At 61.8% G+C, this 13,442-nt stretch overlaps 1 protein-coding gene across 1 annotated transcript in view; it reads left to right on the top strand.

The window, feature by feature from the left end:
• SEC24D (SEC24 homolog D, COPII coat complex component) overlaps nt 1–13,442 on the top strand; it is a 64,366-nt gene that overhangs the window by 42,493 nt on the left and 8,431 nt on the right. Inside the window, exons 11-18 of the mRNA XM_036450177.2 lie at nt 505–629; nt 5,846–6,037; nt 6,435–6,528; nt 9,526–9,642; nt 10,517–10,687; nt 11,738–11,834; nt 11,932–12,077; nt 13,131–13,269. Coding sequence (XP_036306070.1) covers nt 505–629; nt 5,846–6,037; nt 6,435–6,528; nt 9,526–9,642; nt 10,517–10,687; nt 11,738–11,834; nt 11,932–12,077; nt 13,131–13,269 — 1,081 coding nt within the window. The remainder of the gene's footprint in view (nt 1–504; nt 630–5,845; nt 6,038–6,434; nt 6,529–9,525; nt 9,643–10,516; nt 10,688–11,737; nt 11,835–11,931; nt 12,078–13,130; nt 13,270–13,442) is intronic.

Below are 13,442 nucleotides of genomic sequence, written 5' to 3'. Positions count from 1 at the left end.
GGCAGTGCTGTGACTGACTGCGCGCTCTCACAGTGTGTGACCAGGAGTGCTGTGACTGGCTGTCTTAGTGTGTGACTGGGAGTGCTGTGTGGCTGACTGTGCGCTCTCACAGTGTGTGACCGGGAGTGCTGTGACTGGCTGTCTTAGTGTGTGAGTGGGAGTGCTGTGTGGTTGACTGTGCGTCTCACAGTGTGTGACCGGGAGTGCTGTGACTGACTGCTCGCTCTCAGTGTGTGACCGGGAGTGCTGTGACTGGCTGTCTTAGTGTATGACCGGGAGTGCTGTGACTGACTGTGCGCTCTCACAGTGTGTGACCGGGAGTGCTGTGACTGACTGTGCACTCTCACAGTGTGTGACCGGGAGTGCTGTGACTGACTGTGCGCTCTCACAGTGTGTGACCGGGAGTGCTGTGACTGGCTGTCTTAGTGTGTGACTGGGAGTGCTGTGTGGTTGACTGTGCACTCTCAGTGTGTAACCGGCTTGTCCTTTGTGTGCTTCCCGCAGAAGAACAAGCCGCCCAGCCCTCCCGCCTTCATCTTCATGATTGACGTGTCCTACAGCAACATCCGCAGCGGGCTGGTGCGGCTCATCTGCGAGGAGCTGAAGGCCGTGCTGGAGCGGCTGCCCAGGTAGGTGCCCGCCGCCTCAGCACTGCCCCACCCGGGCAGGAGCACCCCGTCTGGAGAGCGGTGCTTGGGGTGGGTGCCCGCCGCCTCAGGGCCCAGGTCCGAGGGCGGGCAGTTGAGTGGGTGGACCGGAAGGAGCAGGGTTGTTTGTATCTGTGACAAGGAAACCATACATTCCTGAGGATGGTTTGGAGAAGTGGGGCTGGGTTGGGGGGGAAGGGGAGGCTGTTTAGAAACAGTGAGGTGCTTTCAGCAGAACCCTAAAGGGAAGGGTGCTGAGCGCGTGGAGGAGGGCATGAGAGGCATGGCTGGGCCAGTGCGCAGCCTCGGAGGGAGGGCTCGCTGAGCAGGACATGGTGCCCGCCCTCCCCGGGTCCCCGCCCTCCCCGGGTGCCCGCCCTCCCCAGGTGCCTGCCCTCCCCGGGTCCCCAGTTCCCCCCACTCCCCCAGGTCTCCGCCCTCCCCGGGTCCCCAGTCCCCCCCCCTCCCCCAGATCCTCGCCCTCCCCGGGTCCCCGCCCCCCCCAGGTCCCCGCCCTCCCCAGGTCCCCGCCCTCCCCGGGTGCCTGCCCTCCCCGGGTCCCCCCCCCCCCCCCCCCCCCCCCCCCGCTGCCGTCTGGTCTGCGCTGCCAGCTGGGGCGAGAAAGGAAGGGCACTGACTCCTGGAAACGGCCTCGCTCCTTCCCTCTGCCCTGTCCCCTGAGCTGGGCATCCTCCTCATCACTGCGCCGCCTTCCCTTCCACATGGTGTGAGCTCACACATCTCGCAGTGTGGCCCTCCCTCCACAGGCGGCGCACAGCTGTTGGCACCCATCGGTGACCTGGCAGAAGGCCGAGACAGTCCCAGGCCGCAGGGTCCCTGTGCTTTGGGACAGATTCCTCTTAAGAGTTGTCATTCAAACCAGATACCTCTCTTCTTGACCTTTCCAAGCAGATCTGTGCTCCTTCTCCCCCGGGTTTACTCCGTGCTGTGTGTGTGTGTGTGTGTGTGTCTGTGTGTGTGTGAGTGTGTGTCTGTGTGTGAGTGTGTGTCTGTGTGAGTGTGTGTCTATGAGTGTGTGTGTATGTGTGTGTCTGTGTGTGAGTGTGTCTGTGTGTGTGTGTCTGTGTGTGAGTGTGTCTGTGTGTGAGTGTGTCTGTGTGTGTGTCTGTGTGTGTGTGAGTGTGTGTCTGTGTGTGAGTGTGTGTCTGTGTGAGTGTGTGTCTATGAGTGTGTGTGTATGTGTGTGTCTGTGTGTGAGTGTGAGTGTGTGTGTGTGTGTGTGTGTGTGTGTGTGAGTATGTGTGGTAGCTTTATCTTGTCTGTGTAACATGGCCATCAGTGTTGCTGGCTTCTCTGAGCCGAGCAGGCGATGTGCAGACAGCCGTAGACAGCGCGGCACGTCTTGATCACTGTCAGGTGTGTCAGTCGCTTAGCTGATCTTTAGAAAAGGGAAGGCCCGCTTCTTAAAAAACACATTTGTGTTGATTTCAGAGAGGAAAGGAGAGGGAAAGAGAGAGAAGCATCAATGATGAGAGAATCATGGATCTGCTGCCTCTTGCACGCCCCACATTGGGGATTGAGTCCCAATCCAGGCATGTCCGCTGATGGGGAACTGAACCATGACCTCCTGGTTCATAGGTCGATGCTCAGCCCCTGAGCCACTCCTGCTGGGCACCTGTTTTTTTACGTTTAACTCTGCATTCATATCTCTGAAACTGCCAGGCCACCTGGCTTTTCTGTCTGACTCTTTGGAAGAGGAAAGACACGGTTTGAAGTTTCCCACCTGTTGTGCCCACCAAACTCTCATTTTTTCTGACCGTGTGTAATGCTGCTGAGCTGAGATCTCCAGCTGCTTGGTCTGGAACATTCTGGTTTGCGTGGTTCCTAGCATCCTCAGTGTTGCTGTCAGTCCTCCCACTGACAGGGCGAGCGCCGAGGGAGCTGGGAGCGGACACGCTGAGCAGAACGTGGTGTTCGCCTGAGTCCCTCATTCTGCGGGCGGCATTGCTGTAAAGGACAGGCCGGGTTAGTGTTCTCTCCATAGGATGTAACCAGGCAGTTATGCTGTTACAGGAACATTTAAGACAGTTTCCTGTTCTCAAATTAAAAAAACATGTCCCGCCGGGACCGGTTTGGCTCAGTGGATAGAGCGTCGGCCTGCAGACTGAAAGGTCCCGGGTTCGATTCCGGGCAAGGGCATGTACCTTGGTTGCGGGCACATCCCCAGTAGGGGGTGTGCAAGAGGCAGCTGATCGATGATTCTTTCTCATCGATGTTTCTAACTCTCTCTCTCTTCCTTTCTGTGAAAAATCAATAAAATATATTAAAAAAAAAAAAAAAAAGAGCATGGGAAAAAAATAAATAAGTTAAAAAAATAAAATCATGTCCCCGTGGAAATACGTGCTAACACTTTGCAATAACGTGAGATGCTCTCATTAGACGTTTTTACAATGTTAACTTGATTTAAGGGAGGCCACGAACCCAGATGCTCCTTTCCCATCACTTGCAAATGTCCTAATCCAGTGGGAAAACCTTTCCCTGGTTCTTGTGTGTCCGTTTTCTTTTCTGCTTTGTCTTCGTTGACTCCAGATTAGCCATTAAAAGAAAATAAATGCCCTTTGTGATCTGCGGGACACTCTCTGCCTGACGTAACGGCAGGCTTGCTGGGAACAGGCGTGGGACACTGATGGGGAACTGCCCGGACGAAGCCCTGACGGCCGTGTGCCAGGCCCGTGGTGTAAACCCCTCCGCCGGGCTGAGTGAGGCGCCATCACGCACTGAGCGGGATGCTTACGGCGGCCCGGTGCCTCGCCTTCGGGGACACCCCCAGAGCCCTAACTCGCCCTGCACCCGCAGGGCGGAGCGCGCGGGCTTCCGCAGCCGCACGGTGTACCTCAGGGTTCGTGCTGGGAACTGGAGAGCCCGGGAACGAGGCGTGGGAGTTCACACGGAACCGCGCCCAGTGGTGCCACAGGGACACCCAGAGGGGAGGGGTCTGTGCTTGGCCTGGAAGAGGAGCGTCTGCAGCAGGCGGGAAGGGAACGTGGACAGTGGTTCGCACGTGGAGCTCCGTGTGGGGCACCAGGGGTGTGAGCATGCGTGTGTGATTGTGTGTGTGTGTGTGTGTGTGTGTGTGGCGCGCGCGTGTAGACCCAGAATGTAAGCCCCCGGTGCTTTTGGAGGATCATGAGGCTCTGCTTAACTGCCCACCATGGTCGAGGCCTCGATGAGGAACACACCCCTCAGGAGCGAAGGCGGAGGTCATAGAGTGTCACCGCTGAGGCGTCAGAGGGGCGAGAGGCCAGACGAGCTGACCCTCCCGTCCGCGCTCCCGCCCCCGCCTGTGCGCCCTGTGCCCCGTGCAGGCCGCACTGAGCTGGCCAGCATCGGCTGCGGCAGAGCTGCACGAGGCCTGAGGCTGTGGGAGCCGGGCTCTGCCAGAGCCGCTCTGAGGGCTGGAGGGCGCCTGGGGGACTCACAGACAGACACGCCTTCAGTGAACATGGGACTGAGTCCAGGTCACACAGTCTGAACACGCTTGGCAGGGATTGAGTGAGGACATTCACACCTTCTCCTCCGGGCGAGACGAAGGCCTTGTCTGGAATGCCTCATAAGCGTCACTGTGTGCTGAGCACTGAGCTTTATGGTGCTGGGTCGCACCGAGGCCACCTGTGAGCTGTGTGTGACCTACTTCACCACTTAGACCACATGTGTCAAACACAAGGCCCGCGGGCCAAATCCATCCCTCCAGGCCTTGCAATGTGGCCCGCACTGCGCTGCCATCACTGCACTCCGCTGCGTTTCCATCACAATGACAGTTTATGACTGTTCAGTAAACCATTCGGCCCTCGATTTAGGCTGGATTTTAGATTTTGGCCCCCTCTCTGATTGAGTTCGACACCCCTAACTTAGACTGTGTGGCATGTGGCTCTCAGACCCCCACTGGCCGTGAGGTTCTTGAGGGGCGGGAGCCACACGAGGGCAGGGGCCACACGAGGGCAGGGGCCACAGGAGGGCAGGGGCCACAGGAGGGCAGGGGTCACAGGAGGGCAGGGGTCACAGGAGGGCAGGGGCCACACGAGGGCAGGGGTCACAGGAGGGCAGGGGCCACAGGAGGGCAGGGGCCACACGAGGGCAGGGGCCCCACGAGGGCAGGGGTCATAGGAGGGCAGGGGTCACAGGAGGGCAGGGGTCATAGGAGGGCAGGGGTCATAGGAGGGCAGGGGCCACACGAGGGCAGGGGCCACAGGAGGGCAGGGGTCACAGGAGGGCAGGGGCCACACGAGGGCAGGGCCCTCTGCCCGGGAAGAGCTGTCCTGGTGCAGCACGCCCTCCTCTGGCTTCCGATGCTCCCGGTCGGGCCAGACAGGCTCCGGGGGGCTTTGCGTATGAGGAAGGAGGGCCTCGCTTGGTTATAAAACAGCTGTGGATTGAGAACAGGTGTCAGAGTGTGGGACTGACGGAACGTGAGCATTTTTAGTAACATCTATTGGGTATTTACTCTGAGTCAAATTCTCTGCCAGTTCCTGTGTCTGTGCTCCCCCACCACCCGCCATGACTCCCCACGTGGGTGTCTGTTGCATGTGGCCCCGGCGAGACCCGGACTCACTCTGCCCTGGGAGCGCGCTGCTGCCCGAGGGCCTCTCCGGGCTAAGGGGGCCTCTCGGGACTAAGGGGGGGCCTCTCCGGGCTAAGGGGGCCTCTCGGGGCTAAGGGGGGCCTCTCGGGGCTAAGGGGGGCCTCTCGGGGCTAAGGGGGGCCTCTCGGGGCTAAGGGGGGCCTCTCGGGGCTAAGGGGGGCCTCTCCGGGCTAAGGGGGCCTCTCGGGACTAAGGGGGGGCCTCTCCGGGCTAAGGGGGCCTCTCGGGGCTAAGGGGGCCTCTCTAAGGGGGCCTCTCGGGGCTAAGGGGGGCCTCTCGGGGCTAAGGGGGGCCTCTCCAGGCTAAGGGGGGCCTCTCCGGCCTAAGGGGGGCCTCTCCGGGCTGAGGGGGCCTCTCCGGGCTGAGGGGGCCTCTCGGGGCTAAGGGGGCCTCTCTAAGGGGACCTCTCCGGGCTAAGGGGGGGGGCCTCTTGGGACTAAGGGGGGCCTCTCGGGGCTAAGGGGGGGCCTCTCGGGGCTCAGGGGGGCCTCTCCGGGCTAAGGGGGCCTCTGGGGCTCAGGGGGCCTCTCCGGGCTAAGGGGGCCTCTGGGGCTCAGGGGGCCTCTCCAGGCTCAGGGGGCTGGCCTGTCTCCCCCAGGGAAGAGCCGGAGGCGCCGTCTGCCGTCCGCGTGGGCTTCGTCACCTACAACAAGGTGCTGCACTTCTTCAACGTCAAGAGCAACCTGGCGCAGCCGCAGATGATGGTGGTGACCGACGTGGCTGAGGTCTTCGTGCCCTTGCTGGACGGTTTTTTGGTCAACTACCACGAGTCCCAGGCCGTGATCCACAAGTAAGTGCTGCGTCCTGCCCGTGTGGCGGGCTGTCTGCCTCGGTCCCATCGCATGGGGAGCCCGTGGCGGACGGGGCTCTGACCCCGTCGCCGCCGTCAACGCGCGCTCACCCGCACCTGCTCTGTGGGGAGGCCCAGGAGGCGGCGTGGCCTCTGTGGGTGAGTGTGTCCTGTGACAACGGCAATAATGGAATAATTACTCAGGAATTGCAGCTAAACCATCGGAAATGTGGGATAGAAAAAACATCTGCAAAGGGAATGATTCTGTAACTGTTCCAAACAAATCCACATGTTGGGGCCAAACCACACTGGCTGTGATTCCCTGGGGAGCGACCTCTGAGCCCCTCGGTGTCCGGGGAAGCACACGCCCACCTGCCTTTGCTTGGCGCTCCCGCAGTCTGCTGGACCAGATCCCCGAGATGTTCGCCAACTCCACCGAGAACGAGACCGTCTTCGCGCCCGTCATCCAGGCCGGCATGGAGGCCCTGAAGGTGAGGAGCCTCTCAGTGGCTGTCAGTGCAGTTTACAGCCAGACACACACCACGGAATTCCCCCAAGGAAGAGAGGCGCCTGTGCTAGCCCTGGGCTGCTAGCAGCTGGTCCGGACTCCCCACAGGCCTCGGCCACGTTCCCCAGCGTGCCCGCCTCCGGTCTGCCAGGGCTCCCAGCGTAGCCCCCCTTTGGCTCTAAGGAACCTCATTCAGTCCCCTTATTATTATACTATTAACATAACACATTCCACAGGATCTGCACTTCCAGACCTGCAGGACGCCCCTCGCCCCATCTCCCCTGGGGCCTGCGCCTGTCGGTGACCCAGGGCCTTTCCTAGAGCCCAGCAGGTGCAGGCAGGGCCCCGCTTTGTAAGGCTGGCCTGGGAACCCGGTGTCCTTCCCGGGACCGTGCTCGCCGCTGTCCATCACAGTGAGAGTGACAGGTGTCACTCATCTCGTGCTCAAGCACAGTCATGCAGCCCAATCAGACACAGAGCTGTAGGCACAGGAGCGTATTCTCTTATTCATAAGCATGTGAATAGTGAAACTGTAAATCTAAAGCTCATAACCGTATGGCCAAGAAATAGACATGGCTTTTTAAAAATATCGAACTTTAAAATTGTTTATATTGAACCTTATTTTTTTAACGGGCCCTGAGTTTTCCCTTCAGAGTTTTGCACTTGGAGGTGTTAACGGGCAGTGATGTGTGTTTGCCATGCTGAGCGCAGGCATGCTCACTGAGTTTTCTCACAGGATGCATGTTACCTCTGTCACAAACTGTGTACCTGAGGCTTAAAGACGTCACTCAGCTGAGTGGGCGGGGACTCTCACGCTCCGCAGCACAGGCCCGGGCTGCAGGACGCTGTGCGCGAGGGCGCTGGGGGACAGAGCTTGCCCAGCCACGGCTTGGAGTTGGTGGGCCGCCAGGAAAGGGGGAGGTGGAGATTTTAAAGTTTTTACTTTTTCTCCTATTTGAATTACAACAAACAAAAAATACTTCTATAATAGAAGTGATAGGAATGAAAAAGTAGTCTTAGAATTCCACATTTTTGACATGTATTACCAGCATTGTGCTTGGATTTGGGCATTGGACAATGTGCCTCACCAGGCAGTGCGGGGTGTCCCTCCCGTGCATGGACAGGTGGTGCAGCCTGCGCTTCGTCCCTGCTCCTCCTCCTCTCCCTCCCTCCCTCCTTCCCCTCCCCTCCTCATCCTCCCCCCTACCCTCCCTCCTCATCCTCCTCTTCTCCCCTTCTCATCCCTCTCCTCCTTCTCCTCATCCTCTTGTCCTCATCCTCCTCCCTATCCTCCTCCCCCTCTTCCCCTTCCTTCTCTTCCTTCTCTTCCTCCCCTCCTCATCTCATCCTCTTGGTCCTCCTCCTCCTCCTCCTTATCCTCCTCCCCCTCTTCCCCTTCCTTCTCCTCCTCTTCCTTCCCTCCCCTCCTCCCCCTTCTCCTTCTTCTCCTCCTCCCCTCCACCCCTACCTTGTCGTCGTCCTCCTCCTCCTCCTCCTCCTCCTCCTCCTCCTCCTCCTCCTCACTGTGCTGGCAGCCATGGAGTCCCCACTCACTATCACCACCACCGGGCCGTCGCTGTGTGTCAGCCGGAGTCCACGCTGGGACGCTCGCCAAGCACAGCAGACACCCTCAGTGCCACGAGTGCAGGCTCACAGGGCTTCTCTCTGCTTGTCTTTGAAGGAAGTTGTTCTCAAACCCAAGCAGCAGGTGACTTCTGGAAACCTCCCAGCTGAGCCGGCCCTTGGTGTGCCCCCAGCCCCGCTCCAGGCCAGGCCAGGGGCCACGGGTCCCGGCTGAGGGACAAACGTGCGAGGCGCCTGGTCAGTTCCCGAGACGGGAGACCCCAGTGCGGGACACAGGGCGGGCGCTGGCGATCCGGCTGGACAGCGGCGTTCGTCGGAACCGCAGAGGCCGGCAGCGCCCGGCACTGGCCGTGGGGCCCAGGCCCGGCAGACGCCACGCTCTGCTCTGTCCTCAGAGGCAGCACCTTCTCCGCAGGCAGAGAGTCAGACGGAGCCAGTGTGTGCAGCCGGGGAGGGGCAGCTCCCCCCGCTCCCTCCCTCCCTCCCTCCCGCTCCGCCTGCCCGCCCCCTAAAGGACCAGACTGTGTGCGGGGAGGCTCCAGCGTTCCCAGAAGAGCCCAGGCATGGCCAGAGCTGTTGTTCGGAGACACGCTCTGGGCTGCGTGCCGGGCGGCGGAGGGGGCGCGGGAGGCACTGGAACCCTCAACACTCAGTGTGCCCGGTCAGTGCCTCCCCGCTCCGGGAGCAGGTTCAGATGCCTGTCCTGCGGATCGCTCCCACGGAGCACTCGGAGTCATCCTGCCGTCTCCGGTTCTAGGACAGTCTGAGCACGTTTCCCCTCTCCTCCTCCTGGCGGCGGCTCCTGTGTGGGCTGTTGCTGCAACACCTCCATATTCTAGAGGAAGGGGGAGGGAGCGAGAGAAACATCAGTGACAGAATCATTGACCGGCAGTCTCCTCCATGCCCCCACTGGGGATGGAGCCTGCAACCTGGGCCTGTGCCTGACCAGGAATCGAACCGAGACCTCCTGGTTTACAGGTGCTGCCCAGCCCCTGAGCCAGGCCGGCCGGGCTGCCCTGCGGCATTCCTGTGCTTCCTTCCTTGAAGTGCGCTTCAGGTTTAAGTCGTGTTTCCCAGTTTCTCAAGAGTGTCTGCAGCATCACGGCCGGAAGCCTGTCACTTCCTTTGGCCCCGGAGTCCTGGTCCGGGAACCCCGGCTGTATGCTCAGCGCTGTAAGACACAGCCCGCTGTCACAGCACCGGGACACAGACCTGCATTTAGATTCACCACGCATTTCCCAAAGCCGCAGCTTCCCATGGCTGCGCAGGGGCCCGGACCCGCCGGGACGCAGGCTGCAGGGGGCGGGGGGGGGGCGTTGCTGAGGCCTCTGTCCGGCTCACGGAAGCACTTCTGTCTAATGGACTGTCCCTAAGCGAGGCCCCGTGCCCGTTGCAGGCCGCCGAGTGCCCCGGGAAGCTGCTCGTCTTCCACGCCTCCCTGCCCACGGCCGAGGCCCCCGGCAAGCTGCGGAACCGGGACGACAGGAAGCTGATCAACACGGACAAGGAGAAGGTGGGTGCCGCTCTCGGGGTGCAGGAGGCCCGGTGCCATGCAGGGAAGGGAGGGGCCGGCGTAGCCAGGACATGGGATGCAGAGGGCGGGGAATCATGGCGACTAGGAAGCCTCCTGTCCTAGAAACAAGGCTGTGTGAGCTGCGGCCCCACAGAGCGAGGTCCGACCGTCTTCATGGGAACCGTGAACGAGGCGGTGACCAGGCGGTGTAGGGCGAGGTGGTATAGGACCAGGCGGTGTAGAGGCAGTATAGGACCAGGCGGTGTAGGGCGAGGCGGTATAGGACCAGGCGGTGTAGAGGCAGTATAGGACCAGGCGGTGTAGGGCGAGGCGGTATAGGACCAGGCGGTGTAGGGCGAGGCGGTATAGGACCAGGTGGTGTAGGTTGAGGAGGTATAAGACCAGGCAGTGTAGGGCGAGGCGGTATAGGACCAGGCAGTGTCGGGCGAGGCGGTGACTAGGCGGTGTAGGACCAGGCGGTATAGGACCAGGCGGTATAGGGCGGGGAGCTGGGGGAGGTGGAGGCGGGCAGAGGGATGGGCCGCTCCTATGCAGACGTCCCTCAGTTGCTCTGCTCACACCGGGGCTGTGCAGCCTGGGGAAGGGTTGGTCTGTGGGCAGGACGTCACCTGAGACCTGTGGCCTCGTCCAGGACGAGAGGGAGGGCGCGGAGCAGCTTCTCAGGTCGGGTCAGAAGGTCAAAGGGTCAGATCATGTGCAGACACACGTGTCTCCCAGTGGCCCGCCGCTGCTGTGCTGATGGTTGTATGCACCTTCAGGGCTCGCCGCACACAGCACTTCCTGCCGTGAGCGCGGGGGGACTCCACACTGAGACCCGCCGTCCGTCTCACGTCCTCCCACGCCCTTCCCACAGGTCCTCTTCCAACCCCAGAGCGGGGTCTACGAGGCGCTGGCCCGGGACTGCGTGGCCCACGGCTGCTGCGTGACGCTCTTCCTCTTCCCCAGCCAGTACGTGGACGTGGCCTCCTTGGGGCTCGTGCCGCAGCTCACGGGAGGGACCCTTTACAAGTACAACAACTTCCAGGTAAGCAGCTCTGGCCCGGGTTCTGGCTCTCAGCCCTGGCCAGGCTGCGCCCGTGAGCAGGTGACGGGAGCTCAGAGCCGGGGGGCCCCCCTCCCCGGCCCCCCTCCCTAACTGCGGGCCTGTGAGGCGCTGAGCTCAGGCAACCGGGCGCTGAATACCCGCGGCGGGAAACCTGTCTATGCATTTAGACGCTGTTTTAAAAGCGACAATGTAGTTGTTTTAAATGCTACGATTGGGGTCAGCTCGTAGTCCCGTCCCTCCTGAGAGCCCGGGCGGGGAGAACGGAGAGGAGCGAGTGTTGGCCTGTAACAGGCCGGTCTGCTGGTGCCACGGACGGGCGCCAGGCGCAGGCTGGCACAGCCACGGCTTCTGGAGACACGGGACCTCGGAAACCTACCACACTGAGGGCAGAATGTACCGGCCGCCTGAGCAGAAGAGGCTCAGCTATGCCCTCGGTTCCTCCCCCAACCTTACTGATCAGATCAGCCCCCCTGCCCTCACCTGGCAGAGGGTCAGGGCCTCTGGTTTATGTCCCTGCCCCTGGGGACATGGAGTGGGCACCCGCGTTCCCCAAAATGACGACAGGTGTTAGTCATTGTCTGTTTTATTTGCCGTCGACAATTACCTTAAATCGCCTACCCATGTCAGTACCATAGACTAGTCAAAGCACTCGATAAGACCGAAGGCTGCACCTATAAGAAAGTTGAGAACGTCTTAAGAGCCCTAGTCAGTTTGGCTCAATAGATAGAGCCTGTGGGCTGAAGGGTCTCGAGTTCGATTCTGGTCAAGGGGCACATGCCCAGGTTGCAGGCTCGATCCCCAATAGGGAGCATGCAGGAGGCAGCCAATCACAGATTCTCCCTCATCATCACTGATATTTCTGCCTCTCCCTCTTCCTTCCTCTCTGAAATCAATGAAAATATAGTTTTGAAAAAGCTTTAGGAATCCTTTCTAAGATTTCTGGGTAAAGCAGGTGTGAGCTAAGATTGTAAAACCAGTTGCTGTGTGTCCCTGCCCTCTGGTGGGCATGGCTCACACCTCCCTCCGCAGCTGCACGCGGACAGCCAGCAGTTCCTCACCGACCTCTGCAACGACGTGGAGAAGAAGATCGGCTTCGACGCCATCATGCGGGTCCGCACGAGCACAGGTACTCGCCCCTCGCGGCCTCCGGGCCTGTGCGTCCCCCTCGAGGTCACGGCGGCCGGGGAGACGGTGACAGACGCCGCGCCCTCCCCCCTCCTCAGGTTTCCGGGCCACTGACTTCTTTGGAGGGATCGTCATGAACAATACGACCGACGTGGAGATGGCGGCCATCGACTGCGACAAGGCGGTGACCGTGGAGTTCAAGCACGACGACAAGCTGGGCGAAGACAGCGGGGCCTTGATCCAGGTGCGGCTCCCTTCCCGCCTGCTGTTAGCGCCTGACGGCGGGGACGCTGCCCTCGGGCGGTCTCAGGGACCGCTCCTTCCCCAGAGGCTCTGCTCCCCGTGCTCCCGTTGTCTATCCGCAGCGATCACGTCGCTGCCCGAGAGCCGCATCGGCAGGCCGGGTCAGCACCGCTGCCCGCCCGGGTGTTCCGAGCAAGCGCCAGTGGGACTGGGCATGGTGGTCAGGAAGACTGGCTTGGAGCCGGAGACAGGGAATTAAAACAGAGACATGAGTCTCAGGGTCCCCGCTTCCACACCAGCGTCACCGTGGAGCGAGGCCGGCCTTCCGGAGGAGAAGCTCCCTGACGCTCAGGCTGAACCACGGCCTCTGCGGAGAGGGTGCCGGCCTCTGGGGAGGGTGCCGGCCTCTGGGGAGGGTGCCGGCCTCTGGGGAGAGGGTGCCGGCCTCTGGGGAGAGGGTGCCAGCCTCTGGGGAGGGTGCCGGCCTCTGGGGAGGGTGCCGGCCTCTGCGGAGGGTGCCGGCCTCTGGGGAGGGTGCCGGCCTCTGCGGAGGGTGCCGGCCTCTGCGGAGGGTGCCGGCCTCTGGGGAGAGGGTGCCGGCCTCTGCGGAGAGGGTGCCGGCCTCTGGGGAGAGGGTGCCGGCCTCTGGGGAGGGTGCCGGCCTCTGGGGAGAGGGTGCCGGCCTCTGGGGAGGGTGCTGGCCTCTGGGGAGGGTGCCGGCCTCTGGGGAGGGTGCTTCTGCTGCTCGCTGGGCGTGAACCTGAGCTCCACCGCGGCACGCTCCTAGGGAGGGTGCGGAGGCCACAGGACAGGAGGTGAGCTCTCCCGTCCCTGCGATGGGGTCTGAGCCGTGGGGATGAGTGGAGGTGTGGGCTGCTGGGAAGCCTGATTACAATGTGGCTTCTCCCGGAACCCTGCGGGAAGCCCGGGCATGGCCGCTTCCTCTCCCTCGGCTGTCATAGACGCAGCTGGGGGGGAGGGGGCCTTTCAGCCAGGACCCGAGACTGCCAGGGCGGGCTGGGGGGTCGTGTTGTGACCTCCCTGTGCCCCGCAGTGCGCCGTGCTCTACACCACCATCGGGGGGCAGCGGAGGCTGCGCATCCACAACCTGGCCCTGAGCTGCAGCGCGCAGCTGGCCGACGTCTACAAGAGCTGCGAGACGGACGCCCTGGTCAACTTCTTCGCCAAGTCTGGTGAGCGAGCTCGGCCTGCCCGCCCAGGCCAGGGCCCCGCACGGGCGGTTCAGGTTCCCGGCTACCAAGCCCAGGCTGCTCCAGGCGGCGTGCAAACACACAGACGCAGAGTGTTTGCATACCTCCCCGCGCCCTCCCCGGGGCTTGAACCACCTGCGACTGTCCGATGCCCT

Source organism: Pipistrellus kuhlii, unplaced genomic scaffold (genome assembly GCF_014108245.1).
Source record: "Pipistrellus kuhlii isolate mPipKuh1 unplaced genomic scaffold, mPipKuh1.p scaffold_m20_p_21, whole genome shotgun sequence".
Lineage (NCBI taxonomy): Eukaryota > Metazoa > Chordata > Mammalia > Chiroptera > Vespertilionidae > Pipistrellus > Pipistrellus kuhlii.
Note: the sequence above shows the minus strand (reverse complement) of the source record. Positions and strands in the feature narration are given on the sequence as shown.